Source organism: Gouania willdenowi, chromosome 15 (assembly GCF_900634775.1).
Source record: "Gouania willdenowi chromosome 15, fGouWil2.1, whole genome shotgun sequence".
Taxonomy (NCBI): domain Eukaryota; kingdom Metazoa; phylum Chordata; class Actinopteri; order Blenniiformes; family Gobiesocidae; genus Gouania; species Gouania willdenowi.
In genome coordinates, this window is record NC_041058.1 from 1771966 (window position 1) to 1789483 (window position 17518).

The window sequence follows — 17518 nt, forward strand, 5'->3', positions numbered from 1 at the left end:
AGTCATCACTGGGTAATAAATGTTCTTTATTTTTGGACCAATCAGAATCTCTCGGCTGCTCTGCTCGCCACCACCCGGATGTTACCGTACACTTTAGAAGGTGGGCTTCCTGTAAGGAGACAGAACATGTGATTAAAAAAAATAAGTGACATCATCCCTGTCCCAAAGGGGGTGGAGCTTCTTACCTAAAATCAGGTTACAGATCGCCGTCCGAGCCATTTTAATGTTCTGGAAAGAACCGAGGATGTGAACTTTTCTGTGAACAAATGTTAGAACTGGAAATGAAAAACTTCTTCACACAATAACAATTTAAACTAAACACACTCAATGTAATACACAACAGTTAATGCTCTGGTTGGTCATTATTCTAATGTTGGTCATGTGGCCCCGCCCCCTGTGAAAAGAGTTGCTCGTTTGTATCAGGAACATTTTACTGCTGCAGAACCTGAGGCTTTGTTAATCCTAATCAATACAGCGCCATCTGGTGGTTGAAGAAAACACCTCATGTTTTAATAATCAGAAAGCAAACGTCAGCCAAATATGAAATAAAATCTAATTTTGTTCACACACCGTGAAAACATTTTACTGTAAATATAATTAATCAGACGATTTAATGTCCGTTTATCTTTGAACAGTGGAAAACGTCCATATTATTTCTCCATATCGTCATTAAAAACACATTAATAAATCATGCAAATATTATTTTGGAACTTTTTTTTTTTTTTTAAAGCTCCTGAAATATTAACGAATGAGACGCGTCGTACTTTCCTCACAGCTGGACTCAGATATAAAAACACTTGTATAAAGTCTGTTTTTAAAAAGAAATGTGATTAATTGTGATTTTATTATTGATGATTATCAATCAATTTTTACATTTTCAAGGATCCATTATTTACTTTTTTAGAAAAATGATTAACAGACAAGTTGTCCTAATTAGTATATTTAAATGACTACAGCAGACCTGGGAACGTCAAAACAACGGCACAAAAACAACAAAAACGCACAAAACAGAAACACAAATACAGGAAATGACGACAAAATGACCCAAAAAAAAAAAAACACAGTAAATGTCAACTAAAAGAACAAATCATGGTTTTGTCGTTGATAAATAGAGAATTAGTCGTTGTGAGATATTTACAGAGTAAAGAACAAATCTATGTTAAATCTGTTTCTGCCTCTGGTTTAATCGACCATCATCGCAGAAATACAGAACTCACTTCCAGAAATAGATTTTAAAACAAAACCAAGTGTGAATTCCATTGTGACGCTGATTAAAGCCTCACATGCATGTTTTTTTAGCACGTTAGCTTTAGCATGTGTAGCTAGTCAGTTTAAGTCTATAGTGAGTCTGATTATGGAAAGATGAGGAAACAAAACCAACAATCGTAAGCTTTTACGCGTAACAAACGTGAAGTTTTAAGTTAAAATGAATAAAAATAATGAACATTTTATTCTAAATCGTTTCTCACGTGTCTGCGAGGACGATCCGAGTCTTGGTGACGTTCTCGATGGTGAACTTGGTTTTCCCGCCCTTTCCTGCGATTCTGCCGATGGCTCGAGATAAATGATCTCCTTTCAGAGGTTTCACTGTGAAACGAACGCAGAGGTCAGGGGGAGGGGTCAGATGTTAGGGGGAGGAGCAGCTGAGTCAGTCCTACCGTCGGTGACGTCGAAGCTCTCCAGGAACAGCTCGTCTAACCTGATGAGGGCGAGGGCGTCCTGCAGAGTTTAGGACGCAGAAGAAGAACCAACAGATTTATAAATGCTGACTCATCGGGAATGTAAAAACTATATTTTCATTTCTTTCTTAGAGAAAAAGTGCTCGATTTGCTCATAACGAGATGTTTAATGTAAGATCCACAAATATAACTTGAATGACTTCACAGATCTACGGCGGGCCCAGAACCCAGATTGACAACCACAACAGTGACAAACAACATAAATACAGTCCCTTAAAAAAGTCAAAACCAAAACCAAACCATTAAATACAGAGAAAAGTAAGAGCAATGTTTTAAACCTAAATGCTAACTTTAGTTTAAATATATCTTTCATTTTTAAATATAGAAAACACAAAATAGATAAATACTGAGAAACGTAGGAACAGTGTTTTTAACCTTTTTGTTCAACTTTAGCTTTTATATTAAATCTAAACTTTATGACAAATCATCTGTTGTTGCCGAGTGTGTTTCACTCTTATTTTTAATCATTGAAAAAAAACATTTATTTTATATTAAATATTTAATATATTTATTATTTCTCAAAAATAAATATTATTGGAAAATTCTGTTAATGCAGCAAATGTTTGAAAAACGCTTGAATTCAATGTTTCAGTGAAAATGAATATAAATGTAATTAAAACATTAACGTTAGACAGTGAACGACTAATTCATTAGATGAAACAATGACGTCTGCTTTAAAGAATAAAAAAGCTCCAACACAAGGTGTGAAACTAAAAACCAACTAAACTGGTTTTTTATTAGAGAAAAATAAGAGCTTTAATGGACTCACCTCCACCTGGAATCCTAAAATAAAAGCTTTGACAAAGTCTGAGGCTTTGGTCAGTGAGCCGATGTCCTGGGTGTCTTTACACGTCTGAAAAACAAACAGGTCGTCATGGTAACGACGGGACAGCAGCGGAGCCACGGACGGCCACACACAGGCCCCCGAGCCTCACCTTGATCTCCACGTTCCTGGTTCTGAGGTTGAAGCGAACTTGGAGCTGAAGGTTTTCAACGATGGGCGTAAAAATCTTTAACCAGTTCTCCTTCAGGGGGGTGTATCTGTGGGCGGGGACACACACTTTACGCATCTCCTCTGCTCCCTGAAAAACATACACACACACACTTTATCTTTTAAACATTTTAAATGATTTTTTTTTTTATACCTGAATTTGACTGATAACATCTGAAACTATTGAAAAAAAACAAAACAAAAAAAAGAAATATATCAGAAAATGAAAACTTGCTAATTTTCGCTCATGAGACACGAGGAGGGGTCTCCAGATTCCTTTAAGAAACTAAGAATATTTTTTAACAATTTGAGCCCATTTTTGCTTATTTTCACAATTTTTCTGCAACTACACCAAACTTGCCATATTTTAACACATTTTCATCACTTTTTCTTGCCATATTTTTGCTTCTTTTAATGCATTCTTGCTACATTATTCCCATTTTTTCCACTTTCTAGTTTTTTACAGCTTTTATAAACTATTTCCACAACTTTTCCACCTAATGTCACATATATTGACCTATTATTGTCACTTTTTTCACCATATTTCATGATTGTTTTTTCCAATTTAACCACATTCACCATTTGTCATGCCCATTATTTACCAGTTTCAACTAATTGTTCCATTATTGACACTTTGAACCCTTTTTACCACTTTTTTTGCTCGTTTCTGGGGGTCTAGGGCTGAAAAGGTTGAGAACCACTGCTCTATAATAACCACTCTTAGATTTTTATGTGAGATATGAAGTGTTTTTTCATCTTTAACTAATCTTTCTGCTTCAGAGACTGTAGATTGAAATTTGCTGGAGTTTAATCTGACATTTGTTATTAAGTATATGCCTATAAATGACTGTTTACACCTTTTGTAATTTTCAAGAACAATATTTTATTCTAGGATTCAAACTTATAAAAAAATACTGCGTTTGTGCAAAAATATTTCAGACAAATTATCCTTACTTTGTTGCAAAAACTGTCAGAACATTTGTACAATAAAAATATCTAAATATATGCAGAACATCAATCATTAACCAAATAATCATATCACCTTTTGGAAATTTTGTGAATTTAACCTGTAGATTTGTAACACACTTCTGAGCATGCGCAGACCTGTGTGTTTAAAAGGCCTCTCACTCTCAGGGGTAAACAAACCACTCATAGTTAAAGTGGTTAATTATACATTAATAAAACAAATTACACACATAAATGTAGTTTTAAGTATTAAAACAAATAACACACACGTGTCACGTCATTTACCCGCAGTTGATCGCCTGAAATCGGTGGAAACTGCGGTCGCTTGACCGTCGTGTCCATGTCTGCTTCATCCGGTTCACGTTTCCGTTTTTGCGTCTTTTTAGACTTAACTGTGGTAAAAGAGTCTGAGTCGTCCGTAGCTGCTACTGTTTCAGCCTCCGTGGGAGAAGATTTATCAGCGTCCATGACGAAAAGCGCAAGAAGAGAAGCGGAGACGCGTGTGTTACCTCACGTGTGTGAAGAGGACCCGAGGTGCCCGTGGCTCACAACTGTAGGGATAAAACACAATTAACTAATATTATCAATTAGAATTAGCACAGATTATCTGTAAAGTTTAACACAAGTTATATAAATGCGTAATTTTATTTTTAAGGATATAAAATCTGATATATTAACTAGATGTGTTTATTTTAAATCAGGCATATCTTTGGTCAGCTGCCCACTCGGTCCTAGCCGCCTGTGCTTCTCCATGGTTTGTTTTGGCAGTGATTAGCAGGGTAACCGTTTGGTTCACAGCTCACACACAGACATGTCTACACCGCTGTCCAAACCGCAGATTATCGCCCACATCCAGAAGAGTTTGGACTACACCGTGTTTGACACCAAATGGATTCCGTGCAGCGCAAAGTTTGTGTGTTTGGGGAACTCACCGAGAGGAACCGGAGTGATGCAGATCTACGAAGTTCAGCACGGAGAAGCTCAGCTAGTCAAAGAGGTGGATTCACAATGTGGTCCTCTGTGCTCTAATATATGCGTTTTTAATAAAAACATTTAGCTGTTAATGACTTATTTTCACTTCATTCTTTTATACAAAGCTTCCGGGTCAATCAGGTTTGCTGGGCTTGTTTCCATGACAACGGCTAACACGAGCTGTCGGTCAGACAAAAGATGACTCAGCGACTTTTTATTCACCTTAAACAGTTTTTTGCACCTTTTTTTTTTTAAAAAAACACAAAAAAAACAAAAAAAAAAAACTGTTATTGTCATGTTATTACGGAAGCAGATTAGGGACAATTTTGATGGAGAAAATAATTTTGGGCTAATCGAGAATAAAGTTGAAAATAAGTGGACGTTTAGAGAATAAAGTCGGAATTAAAGTAGAAATTTCAAGAACAAAGTTGAAACATGAAGTAGATATTAAATTCGAAAGGTGAGATTAAAGTAAACATTGTGAGAATAAAGCTGAAATGTCGAGATTAAAGTTGGAATGTCGAGACTAAAGTCACAATTAAAGTGGAAATTTCGATAATAAATTTGAAATTTCGAGAATAAATTTGAAATTTCGAGAATAAAGTTGAAACATCATGTAGATATTAAAGTTAAACGGTGAGATTAAAGTAAACATTTTGAGATTAAAGTTAAAATGACGAGATTAAAGTTGAAATTTCATGAATATAGTTGGAAATCTGTTTAAATCAAATTTGAAATTTCAAGAATAAAGTCATCATTTTGAGAATAAAGTTTAAATGTAATGTGATAAAAGTTTCCTGTTAAAGTCTAATCTAATCTAATTCACCATAAACGACAACAGTCACCATCCAAACTTATGGAGGTAGATTTATATCTTTATTATTCAATCAAAAAAAAAAATTAAAACTTTTCAATAAAAATGGTTTACTTCAATCATAAATAAATATTTTCAATCAAAGAAAACAGTGATCAAATGCAAAAAAAATATTTGAGACCCAAATAATTGTATTTGAACACTTTTTTTATTTGATTGAAAATGTTTTTTTTAATTAAAATGTTAATTTAAAAAAAAAGAAAAATAATTTAACGAATAATAAATACACAAATTATGTACCCACTTTGACTTTCTTCATCAAAATTGTCCCTAATCCTCTTCTGTGTGTTATTGTAATCTATAAAGAGGATCAAATTATTGATTATTGATGAGTCAGAAATAATAATATTGATTAAGTCAGATTTTCACAGGTTGAACCTCAAACATGACATCGTATGTTAAAGCTAATGATGAAAGAACAGTGACAGAATGGCTGATTATTTATAAACATTAGTTATTATATATTTTATTTATTGTGAATTAATAGATTTTTATCTTTCCAGGTAACGAAACCCAAACCTTTGAAATGTGGGACGTTTGGAGCCACTTCTCTCCAACAGAGACATTTGGCCACTGGAGACTTTGATGGAAATCTCCATATTTGGTATTTATTTAAATAAAGAACATTTGTGTTTTTTCTCCACGCTGAAGCTAAACAATGTTTTTTTTGTAGGAATTTAGAGGTTCCAGATGTTCCTGTTTACACAGCGAAGGCTCACACAGAGATCGTTAACGCCATCGATGGCGTAGGCGGACTTGGGATCGGAGACGGCGCTCCAGAGGTGGTGACAGGAAGTAGAGATGGTAGGAGGAAATCAGGGAGTCCATGTTGTGATCAGATCCCAAACGGTTCCTCCTCTGGTTCCCAGGAACGGTGAAGGTGTGGGACCCTCGGCAGAAGGACTCGCCCGTGGCCAACATGGAGCCCACCCCGGGGGACAGCAGGAGGGACTGCTGGACCGTCGCCTTTGGTGGGTCAAAGGACAAACACAGCTGTGTGTGTATCGGCTCAACTGGTGATCATTATAACTGATGACTGGTGTGAGGCTTTATTAATGTTCTCACATAAAACAATAAATTAATCCATAAACGACCACAATCTGCTGGGGAATTGGTCCTCGTCGGTTTCCGTAGATTTGACTTTATTAGCAAACCTTTGACTTTTATCGCCATATTGTATTTTCAAAATTTCAACTTTAATCTTTTTTTTTTTACTATTTTACTCTTGACATTTTGACTTTATTGTTGAAATTTCAACTTTAATCCTGATTTTTCGACTTTATTCTCATTAGTCGAATTTAATCTCAACATTGTATTTCAACTTTATTCTAAAAATCTCGACTTTATGCTCAAAATTTCAACTTTAATCCTGACATTTAGAATTTATTCTCAACATTCCCACTTGAATTTATTTTTTTATGCTTTAATCTCAACATTATGTTTAAATTTTATTCTCAAAATCACAACATTTCAACTTTATTCTCGAAATTTTGACTTTATTCTAATTTTTTTCAACTTTAATCTGAAAAAATTTCAACTTTAATCTTGACATTTAGAATTTATTCTTAACATTTCCACTTTAATCTAATTTTTTTGGTATTAATCTCAACATTATATTTCAACTTCATTTTAAAAATCTTGACTTTATTCTCGACTATTTAACTTTATTCTCGAAATTTCCACTTTAATCTAATTTGTTTTGCTTTAATTTTGACATTATATTTCAACTTTATTCTCCAAATTTCAACTTTAATTTCAACATATTTATTTTATTTCTTAAAATTTCAACTTTAATCTTGACATTTCGACTTTATTCTCCAATTTTCCACATTAATCTCATCTTTTCAACTTTAATCTCAACATTATATTTCAACTTTATTTAATTTCCACTTTAATTTTGCCATATTTTCTCATAAACAACAATAAAGAACACACTTCAGATGGAAGCTGGGTGTTTGTTTCCAGTCACTAAATAACATGATCACGAGTTGAAACATAACTCCACCTCCAAGCGCTCAATGGGAGGAAACGTCAGTTTCTGATCCTAAAATTACAGCAGAACGACCAGGAGACATTTGAAAAATTTCAGGACTCATTATTGTTTTTTTGTTGACATTGTGGGTCAGATCACACCGTTCGTTCAGTGCACAGGCACTGAATTGATATTTATTCACTGTGTGTATTTCAGGTCATTCCTTCAACGATCAGGATCGCTGCGTGTGCGCAGGCTTCGACAACGGGGACGTCAAACTATTCGACCTGAGAAACATGTCACTGCGATGGGAGACCAACATCAGGAACGGGGTGAGAAACTTCTCCATGTTCTACAGCTCAGAGCTTTATTTAGCAGCGTTAGCTTCAGGAATAGCACTCTGGTTTTATAATAATAATAATAAAAATAATAATCAGCCACAATGAATCAGACCAGACTCTAAAAACATATAAAATGACTCAATCATCCCATAATCCCTATTATTATCATGCCACTTACTTTGCTTCATCTGTATTTTTTTGTCGTATTTTACATGATCACAGTTTTAAAAAAATATAATTTTAAATGTTTTTCAAAATGTTGGGCTATTTTTAAATACAGCTTTTAAAAATATTGAATTTTTTTTTTTTTTTAATAACAACTGATCATAAAGAGGTTGCAGCTGAATTTTACAGTTAAAATGGAACAATAATCATTTTAAAATATGTATTCTAAACTTTGACAAAAAAGTAGAAAAACAAAATTTTATTTTGAGAAGTTTTTGATGCATGTTTTGTTCACGCTGACGTGACAGCGTTAAAGTCTCGCCTCACAAGTTACCCCGGTAACCAGGTGAACTGCTATACCCAGCAGCTGTGAGTCTGTCAGTGTGTAGTGATGTGTGCGTGTGCGTGTGCGTGTGTGTGCGTGTGCATGTGTGTGTGTGTGCGTGTGCGTGTGCGTGTGCGTGTGCGTGTGCGTGTGCGTGTGCGTGCGTGTGCGTGTGCGTGTGCGTGTGCGTGCGTGTGCGTGTGCGTGTGCGTGTGCGTGTGCAGGTTTGCTGTTTGGAGTTTGACAGAAAAGACATCGACATGAATAAACTGGTGGTGACGTCGCTGGAGGGAAAGTTCCACGTCTTTGATCTGAGAACCCAACATCCAATCAAAGGCTTCGCCTCCGTCTCTGAGAAGGTCGTGACCTCTAAACACTTCCATAATTTAATATTATTATTAAAAAGGAGAGAGAGAGGCTAGCAGACATTAGCCGACCGTATCAATGCATAAATATCTAAACACGTAGAATTAATAAAGTGAACTGCTATAGTTACAGTAAGAGGAGGTGGAGCTGATCACTTTAATAAATCACTGATTATTAGATTTCATTTGACCTTTTTCTAAGTTTATCATAGAATAGAATAGACCATGACTGTACGCTATGTTACATATACAGTATGTATAGATGAGGAACATAATAATAATGATAACTCTAATAATCTGTTTGAATCAAACCTCTGACAGTAATTCCACAAGCAGGATTTATTATTACTAGTACAGTACCCGTCAGAAGTATGTATTCATATAGTGGGAGGAGCTTAAGTAGAGTTGTCAATTATGGCCAAATGACCATGGCTCAGGTGGTAGAGGGGTCGTCTTCTGATCGAGAGGATCGGGGTTCAGGCCCAGTCTATATGTGTCGAAGTGCCCTTGGGCAAGACACTGAACCCTAAGTTGCTCCCAGTAGAGGCTAAATCACCATGGTTACAGGTTCGCTGTAGAGGCTAAATCACCATGGTTACAGGTCCTGGATAAACTTTGCTGGTACCCCCTGAAGTGTGTCGTTTATTTTTCAGGCTCATAAATCGACCGTTTGGCAGGTGAAACATTTGCCTCAGAACAGAGACGTGTTCATGACAACAGGGGGCGCTGGAAACCTGCACCTGTGGAAATAGTGAGTACTTCCTGTTTGGATGCTCCGCCCACTCGTTGCTTAGTATAAACTAACTCCTGTGTGTGTGTGTGTGTGTGTGTGTGTCCTCAGTGAGTATCCCGCCCAGAGGAGTAAGAAGGACTCTGATGGCGTAGAAATGGGCGTGGCCGGCAGCGTTAACCTCCTGCAGAACGTGGCTCTGTCCACTCAGCCAATCACAAGCCTGGACTGGAGCCCTGACAAACAGGGCCTGTGCGTGTGCTCCAGCTTCGACCAATCGGTGCGTGTGCTCATCGTCACCAAACTCAGCGTGCTGTGACCCATATGTTCGTTTACTTTGTTCCTCTGAAGATTATTTACATTAAAGTTTAATTTTTATTTACAACATGTCTGCTTTGTGTTTTTCTTTGAGTTCATCAGGAGAAGTTTTTGTTTTTGAAGAGGAAATATAATATATAATTTATTATTAATATTAATATTTATTATTAATATTATTAATATATATATTATTTCAGCTACAAACAGACTGACAGGGATGTTTTTTAAAAAAAGGGGCGGAGCTTGTGGATCACAGTGAGAGCGCTGTTTGATCTCTGACTCTGACCTTTGAGCTCAGACTCCCCATAGATCTATGTGGATAGATCAGACCCTCCACCATCAAAGTGGAGATGCTTCTGCATCTGTTCTATTCTGAGGGTCACATGATCAACATTAGTGTCAGCATTAGAATAACGACCAATCAAAGCATTAATACAGGAAACATGCAAAGAGTTTGTGTGTTTTTTGTTGTTCTGTGTGTGGAATCATTTTATGCATTTTTATTGTTTTGTGTATTTCTTTAATATTTTAAAAACAAATATATATACATATATATTGGGGAAGTTTTGTTGCCACTTTTTGTGTGTCCTTATGTGTAGTCATTTTGCGAGTAATTTTGTAATTTTTTTTGTTGTGTTTAAGGAATTGTTTTTGTGTTGTCATTTTGTTAATTTTTGTTGTTACTTTGTCTACTTTTGTTGACATTTTCTGCATGTTTGCTCTTGGTTTGTGTTTTTACTAGTCATGTTAGTTTGTGTATCATTTTGGGCTTCATAATTTTTATTTTATTTCTTGAATTACAATTTTTCAAGGGCTGCACAAAAAGAAGCCAAGGGTTGCATGTGGCCCCTGAGCCGCAAGTGTTTATTATTATCATATTTATTTCATTTAAAAGTATTTGACTTTGAACTTTGTACAAGATATGTAAGTTTGAAACTGAATATAAATAAATTAAAATAGATGATGCTGCAGTTTTTAAATATCTGACTAAATTGTACTCATTTTCTCCATGTTTCTCTCTATATTATACCTTTAATTTATCAAATATTAGTTAATTAAATGTTGTAGTCAATTAATTATTAATTTATCAATAGGTTCCGAGTGTTGCGTCGTTAGAAAAGAGCAAATTATAGTTTGTTTCGTTGGCGGAAGTGACGGTGACGCACTTCCGTTCGACAGAGGGAGAGAAAGAGCATCAACGAGCTGCTTCTTACTACGTCACTTCTGCTTCTTAGAACACCGTGAGGTAAACACGAGTAAAGGTGAGCCAAACACAGGTTTTATTCATTTTAACACTCTGTTTGTGTTATAAATATATCACAGAGTCTATGTATCTATTTAAATATGATTTTCTGATGTTAAAACTGTTTAAAAGCCGCTTATTTTACCGACATATGCTAACCCTCATTAGCCACTCAGAAGCTAACCCTCGGTCTGAAACATTTTACAGAATACGACTTTAGTCTTTATTTTGTGCATTTCTCGTCACTTTAGATGGAAATATCTGCTGAAAACAACACCGAGGATTATCCTCATGAAATAGACGAACAGCTGAAGACTTTTGACAGCTCTGTGTCGTCCATTAAAGCGATGTTGGAGAAATTGATGTCGGTGCCAAGAAATGAGCTTCAGCAGAAGGTGTGAACTTTATTATTAAAGTGCTTTTATTTTTCATCAACAATGTTAAAAATATATTCTAAAAATGCTGGATGGAGTTTAGTTAAATAATACATGTTTCTCCTACACTTTAAATAGCTTATTTAAGGTTAAACAACATTGATTCAATGATCAGTATTATAGATATATAAAATATATTTATATATTATAGGTATATAAATATTTTTTGCAAATTTCTACCAGAATTTATCTCGAGAATTTTAGAAATGTTCAAATATATTAAGGGGTCAGAAAAAGTTTTTTATTGGAAATTATTTTCTGGAATTAACCAGAAACTGGGAGTCATTTTAAATAACTAATTTAAGATCATTAAAATTTTGTTTTAAGTTAGTTTTTCATTCAAAATAATTAAATATAAAAGTTTATAAGTATTTTTTATTTTTAACTAATAATTCAAAATGAAACAAAACCAAAATATCAATTATGTTTAAAACATTAATTAATAACAATTAAGAAATTAAAATAATTCAAGATAATATATATATTATATCTAAAACTTAATTGGCAATAATAATTATAAACAGGTTTTAACAATTACAATTTATAAAGTTAAAGATTCAAGTTTGTAAAGTAACTTTCAGCGCCATCTGCTGTTAGAAAATAAATGAATAAACTCTTCATGGGAATTATTTATAGGAAATAACCTGAAACTGGGAGTAATTTTAAATAACTGATATCCAATCATAAATATTAGGATCCATTAAAAACAAACACAATATTTTGATTAGGGTTAAAAAAAAAAAAAAAGTGGGAATTTTCAAAGTTGGAAACTTTCCATGGGAGATAACGGGAGATTTTCAAAATAAAATTGTTAGCATTATCTAAAATGTCAGCATCCTTTATTTATCATCACTTGCAATTTTGTTTTAATTCCAATAAACAATTCATAATAAAAGTTTATATTTTTGATTAAATTCCTGCATAGCCTTAATTTCTCTAAGAATTTAACTAAAAATATTGTGTTCCTTTGGTAACCCTTGGTGAAGTTAAATAATGTTTTTATTTATCTTTTTAAACAGCTGGAGCCGTTGGAACAAGCCAAACTGGAGCTGCTCTCTGTTTACACTCTTAACTCTTTATTCTGGAGTGAGTTTGGTTTCCTTCTACATTCAGAGCCTGATCAGTGATTCATTTACATATTAAACATTTATTGTTAAAGGTACCAAAAAAATAAGGCCAATAAACTTGTTTTTTATTTGCATGTCGTTGTAAAAGTTTCACAATAAAATTTTAAATTGACCAAAGACCAAAAATATATAAATAAACTGTTTTGAAAATGAAAATTAAACTTTACCAATTTAATCTTTAGTTCTCTCCTGCATATAAGTCACCATTAATGGTAGTTTTATGGCCTTGAGCGCCATCTAGTCAATAAAATGTGAATTAATTCTACATATTTAACTGAGGACGTCACAGAATTTAACAATTGAAAAAATAACTACAATTATTCAAGCTTTCCATTAACTTTCAGACTTATAGTCAGGTTAGACTTGTTTATAATTAACTCATATTCCCAATGAATAAATTTAAACAAAAATAACTAGTGTTTACTGACAGAAAAGTTTTGTTTCGAGTTTTTAAAATAAAAACTGTTTTCAGTCTCAAAATGTATTTTTAGTTTTACTCAAAATAGTGAATTATATTATAATATAGTAGTTCATAATTAAAATACATTATTTTAATAATTAAAAAGAAAAAAAATCAAGGTAATATAATAATTATATTTAAAACATTAATTAATTCAAATAGTAAAGTACTTCAAGAAAATCTAATATTTACATTTATAACATATTAATTGATTAATAAGAAATCCAAAAATAATTTAAGATAATATAATTGATTTCAAAACATATTAATAATAATTTACAAATAATTGAATGCAAATTAATATCATCTTTATATTTAAATAAAAAATAATACATTAATTCAAGATAATACGATAATATTTAAAACATTAATTATTAATAAAAATATAACAATAATTCAAGATAATATAATTATATTAATGACAATTCAACACAGTTTTTAATTTTACAATTTTAAAAAGATTATAAAAATCACTATGAAGAGCAGGTAAATGCTTTCCCTTCAAAATAAAAGCACAGTGAGTGTAAAAAACCTTGTTTTAATGATGACCTTTGCTTTAAACTGTGTGTTTTTGTGTAACGTGTGTGTGCAGTGTATCTGGTAACACAAGGAGTGAACCCTAAAGAACATGCCCTCAAACAGGAACTGGTAAGTTCACACACACACGCACACGTCTCCACATGTCCCGCTAGTCTGACTGACTCTAGTGATTCCCAGGAGCGAATAAAGAAGCACATGAACAGAGTGACGGAGTTGACGGAGAAGAAGAAAGCAGCACGTCTGGACAGAGGAGCGGCGTCGCGATTCGTCAGAAACGCTCTCTACGATCCTCAGGAGAAAGAAGGAAAGAGGAAGTCAGCTGATCCTGGAGGCCACGCCCCCGATGCAAAGAAGAAAAACAACAAATGAAGAGAAATGGGACACTTTTTAAATATGATACAACCTCTCTCTGATTTTACAGAGATTAATTCTTTGTTTTGCTTTATTTTATTGTGAAAAGTATCCGTTGTTTACATTTTATGTAATAAAAGTCACAAACATTGTTATTTATTCGTCTTTTCCAACCAGGAAAAAAGTTTGTGGAATGTTCTTTGTTATTCCAAACATAAAGACACGGCCCTCAGCCCCACTTTCAGGATCAGCTTGATCCAGACCTTCTTGTCCAACATCAGTGCCTGACCTCATCAATGCTCCACAGCAAACACTCGATTGAAAATTTGCCCCCCACAAATAAACTCACAAAAACAGTAAAATTACTTTAAAAAACCATTAAAACTACAAAAATTGCACAAATGAACAACCAAAATACACATGATTTCCTAAAACACAAAATGACTACAGATAAGCATAAAAAGTACAAACATTAAATACAAAATAAGAAAAAATATACAAAATGACAAAAACAAAAATAACGGGAAAGTATAAAAATGACAGTAAAACAAAAAGAATTCAAAAATGCAGAATAACAGATTTGCATAATTACTTCAAAACAAGAACAAATGCAAAAGTCAGAAAATATACACAAAATGACTAAAAACACACAAAAATTACTCATTTAAAATTACAGAAAAACACAGACTCAAAAAAAACGACAGATACACAAAATAACTCAGATGAGATAAAAATATGTAAAAATAAAAACACAAATTAAATATAAAACATTATGTGATAATAGAAAATTACAGGAAAAACCAACAAAATGACTCCAAATCAAGAACAAAAACATATTAGTTTCCTGTTAATGATCTGATTATCACTCACACCAGCCACTGTGTGTTTGTGGAGCAAATTTCTCCCCGTCGTGGTGTTTGTTCAACCTGAAACTTAATAAACGACTTCCAAATACCTATAGTGTGTGCACGAGTCATTTGGTGTTGCAAAATGTTCATTTTAAGATTACGGTTCCCTCTCGGGAGACACTCGCTTCCATAGTGTGAAAAAGCTTTTATTTTGAAAGGCTTATAGAGAGAGCGCAACTTCCGGTTCCGGGTTCATTGGTTTTAAAAAAGAGTCAATATTAAAAACGTATTTGTACTGCTAAAAGTGATTTAAGTTATTATTTCCACTTCCTCTTCCGTCTCCATGACTGTGGGCGGTGGCTATGCTAACGGTCGTTAGCCGACATTATCACAAACATTCTGTTTCTTCAGACAGAAGAATGTCACTTTTAGTGAGCGGATGGTCCACAACACGGCTTTACTATGATTAACGTTTGTTCTGCACAAGGGTGAGTGTTTCTTCTTCAATTATTCTATGTGTTAAGATGCTAACAGCTATCATTTAAACACACACGGCTAAGTTTCCTACGGTAGACAATGGGCATGCGCACCTAGTGAACTGCGCATGCGCATCTAACATGTTTTAAATTGGTGTTTATCATGGTAGAAAATTTAAGCCAGCAAAATATTGTACGTATACGTGTAAATATTTACTACGCTATTAGTGCGCATGCGCCTGTCGTAGGCTTTCACGCGCAGGATTATTTTTCATGCAGACACAGCCTGTGATTGGTTAGTGACAGAGTGGGTGGTCCTTTTCCTCCTTCCTGTTTCCACTCAGGTGTGCCTCTCTGCACCACTTATAGAGCCTTTGAACTCTCAGAAAAAACAGAATTTACTTCCTGAAATGGAAATATTTGTATCATAATTATATTTCAAAAGTATGTATTTTTGTTAAAAAATATCATTGACACTGACTACAGCCTCACATGGATAATTAAGAAAACATTACCTATTAAATTTGGTTGTTTTTTCACCTTTTTCTCATTTTTATGCCATACTGAGTTTTATATTTAACCTATTTTTTAGAGTCTAATGATAGCGTTATCTAAAAAAAAAAATTCATATTTTTCCCATTTTTAAACCTTAATATTCTCAGAAAAAAGTGCAGTGACTCCACAGATCCGTGTGTGTGTGTGTGTGTGTGTGTGTGTGTGTGTGTGTGTAAAGGTGATTATTTACAGTCTACACTCTCTGAAAGTTGTTCTTCTACCTTTGTGTGTTGTTATAATAAGTTATAATAATAATAAAATAAAGATGGAGACTATTTCAGGCTCAGTTCACATGTGTGTCCACACGGGGGCAGTGTAACACCACAGGTAAAGACTGACAGTGTGTGAGAAGAGGTGGTTTGCAGGTTCTGTGTCTCATTCACTCAATCCTTTTCTGTTTGTTTATCACATTTTCTATTGATTAACTTCTATTTTTTAGGTTCACTGCCTCTAATCTTATTTACTTCAATTAATTACATGCCATTATATACATAAAAATACAAAATAAAATAAAATAAAGATCAGTCATAGATGTTTAAAATGATCAGTTGTTGGATCAGTGTCACAAAGTCGAATCCCAAATGTTAGAATGAATTGTTATTTTAATATTTTAATCACATAATTTAGACATGGAACACATGAGGCCCACAAGTAAATACAGAAATAGACTAAAAAATACACAAAATGATGCCAAAGGTACAGGAAAATCAGAGAAAAATAAAAAACTGACGACATAAATACAGAAAACAAGAAAAAATATGTACAAAATATCTTCATCAACCCACAAAATAACAGAAAAATACACAAACAACATCATAATTACACAAAAACACCAGAAGAAAAGACACAAAATGGCTTCAGACACACAGAAAATAAGAACATTGCTGAAAAAAGACAACAAAATAAAAGAAAAATACAAAAACAACAACGTAAATACACAAAGAATGACATAATTTCACAAAATGACAACAAAACCACACTGAACATCTGCTACCAATGCTGTCCCAATAGTTCAATGGGAACTAATGCTCCAGGACTAATTAATGACTGGTTTTTGATTCATTCTGCTATTATTTACACACTACTGAAAGTGTTAAATAAAAAGAAGAAGTTGGTGTTTTTTCTCACTGCAGCAGCAACAGTTTAAAGTGTTTCTTTCATGATTTAGGAGCTCATTTTCCCACGACACCTGCAGCTGTAACGTTTCTGCACGGTTGGATCACGTCGTATGTGATGGATGACTTTAATGCTATTCACAGACCATCTGTAGCTTCCCAACAGTAATAGGAAAGTTTTCAAAAATACGTAGAAACAATACACAAAATCACTCCCTAAACACACAAAACAACTACAAAATACACAAAAACAACAGAACAAAGTACATCATGGAAATGCATAAAAATGACTCCAAAGAACAAACACAATTAAAAGGATAACAAACAACTACAAAATATCAGAAATATATATAACAAAGATGACAAAAAATGCCCAAAGTGACTCCAAAAAACATATAAAAGTACAGTGAAATACACAAAAACGCCGACCAAAAGAAAACAAACATAACAGAAAAACATGAACAATGACAAAATTACACAAAACAACAGTAAAACTACAAATAATTACTCCCAAAATGCACAATACAAGAACTAAAACATGCAAAAATAACAAAACACTAATGGAAATGCAAGAAAATGACTCTAAAATCATACAAAATTTAAAGAATAAT

At 33.6% G+C, this 17518-nt stretch overlaps 3 protein-coding genes across 3 annotated transcripts; 2 read left to right on the forward strand and 1 right to left on the reverse strand.

The window, feature by feature from the left end:
• Positions 1-9: 9 nt before the first annotated feature.
• Positions 10-4237, reverse strand: pno1 (partner of NOB1 homolog). The gene is made up of 7 exons (XM_028468479.1): positions 3982-4237; positions 2675-2821; positions 2509-2592; positions 1659-1719; positions 1470-1587; positions 186-256; positions 10-109 (listed from the first exon to the last, which is right to left on the reverse strand). Exons 1-7 carry the CDS (start codon positions 4162-4164, stop codon positions 42-44), a joined length of 732 nt encoding a protein of 243 aa, XP_028324280.1. The 5' UTR covers positions 4165-4237; the 3' UTR covers positions 10-41.
• A 174-nt stretch (positions 4238-4411) lies between these two features.
• Positions 4412-9825, forward strand: dnaaf10 (dynein axonemal assembly factor 10). Its single transcript, XM_028468478.1, has 8 exons — positions 4412-4693; positions 6046-6146; positions 6216-6346; positions 6412-6513; positions 7731-7846; positions 8570-8704; positions 9364-9461; positions 9552-9825. The coding sequence occupies exons 1-8, from the start codon at positions 4508-4510 to the stop codon at positions 9757-9759; spliced, it is 1077 nt and encodes a 358-aa protein (XP_028324279.1). The 5' UTR covers positions 4412-4507; the 3' UTR covers positions 9760-9825.
• Positions 9826-10911: 1086 nt separating this feature from the next.
• Positions 10912-14068, forward strand: c1d (C1D nuclear receptor corepressor). Its single transcript, XM_028468482.1, has 5 exons — positions 10912-11020; positions 11253-11396; positions 12455-12521; positions 13615-13670; positions 13740-14068. The coding sequence occupies exons 2-5, from the start codon at positions 11253-11255 to the stop codon at positions 13929-13931; spliced, it is 459 nt and encodes a 152-aa protein (XP_028324283.1). The 5' UTR covers positions 10912-11020; the 3' UTR covers positions 13932-14068.
• The last annotated feature ends 3450 nt before the right edge of the window (positions 14069-17518 follow it).

What these genes read in the sequence shown, in the direction of transcription:
- dnaaf10 (XM_028468478.1), top strand. Translation starts at nt 4,508, where the DNA reads ATGTCTACACCGCTGTCCAAACCGCAGATTATCGCCCACATCCAGAAG. An exon ending in GATGGAAATCTCCATATTTG is followed by an intron (nt 6,147 to 6,215) that starts GTATTTATTTAA and finishes TTTTTTTTGTAG; the next exon opens with GAATTTAGAGGTTCCAGATG. An exon ending in AACCTGCACCTGTGGAAATA is followed by an intron (nt 9,462 to 9,551) that starts GTGAGTACTTCC and finishes GTGTGTCCTCAG; the next exon opens with TGAGTATCCCGCCCAGAGGA.
- pno1 (XM_028468479.1), bottom strand. Translation starts at nt 4,164, where the DNA reads ATGGACGCTGATAAATCTTCTCCCACGGAGGCTGAAACAGTAGCAGCT. An exon ending in TTTCAGGCGATCAACTGCGG is followed by an intron (nt 2,822 to 3,981) that starts GTAAATGACGTG and finishes TATGTTTTTCAG; the next exon opens with GGAGCAGAGGAGATGCGTAA. An exon ending in CGGATCGTCCTCGCAGACAC is followed by an intron (nt 257 to 1,469) that starts GTGAGAAACGAT and finishes ATTTGTTCACAG; the next exon opens with AAAAGTTCACATCCTCGGTT.
- c1d (XM_028468482.1), top strand. Translation starts at nt 11,253, where the DNA reads ATGGAAATATCTGCTGAAAACAACACCGAGGATTATCCTCATGAAATA. An exon ending in GAAATGAGCTTCAGCAGAAG is followed by an intron (nt 11,397 to 12,454) that starts GTGTGAACTTTA and finishes CTTTTTAAACAG; the next exon opens with CTGGAGCCGTTGGAACAAGC. An exon ending in TCTTAACTCTTTATTCTGGA is followed by an intron (nt 12,522 to 13,614) that starts GTGAGTTTGGTT and finishes GTGTGTGTGCAG; the next exon opens with TGTATCTGGTAACACAAGGA.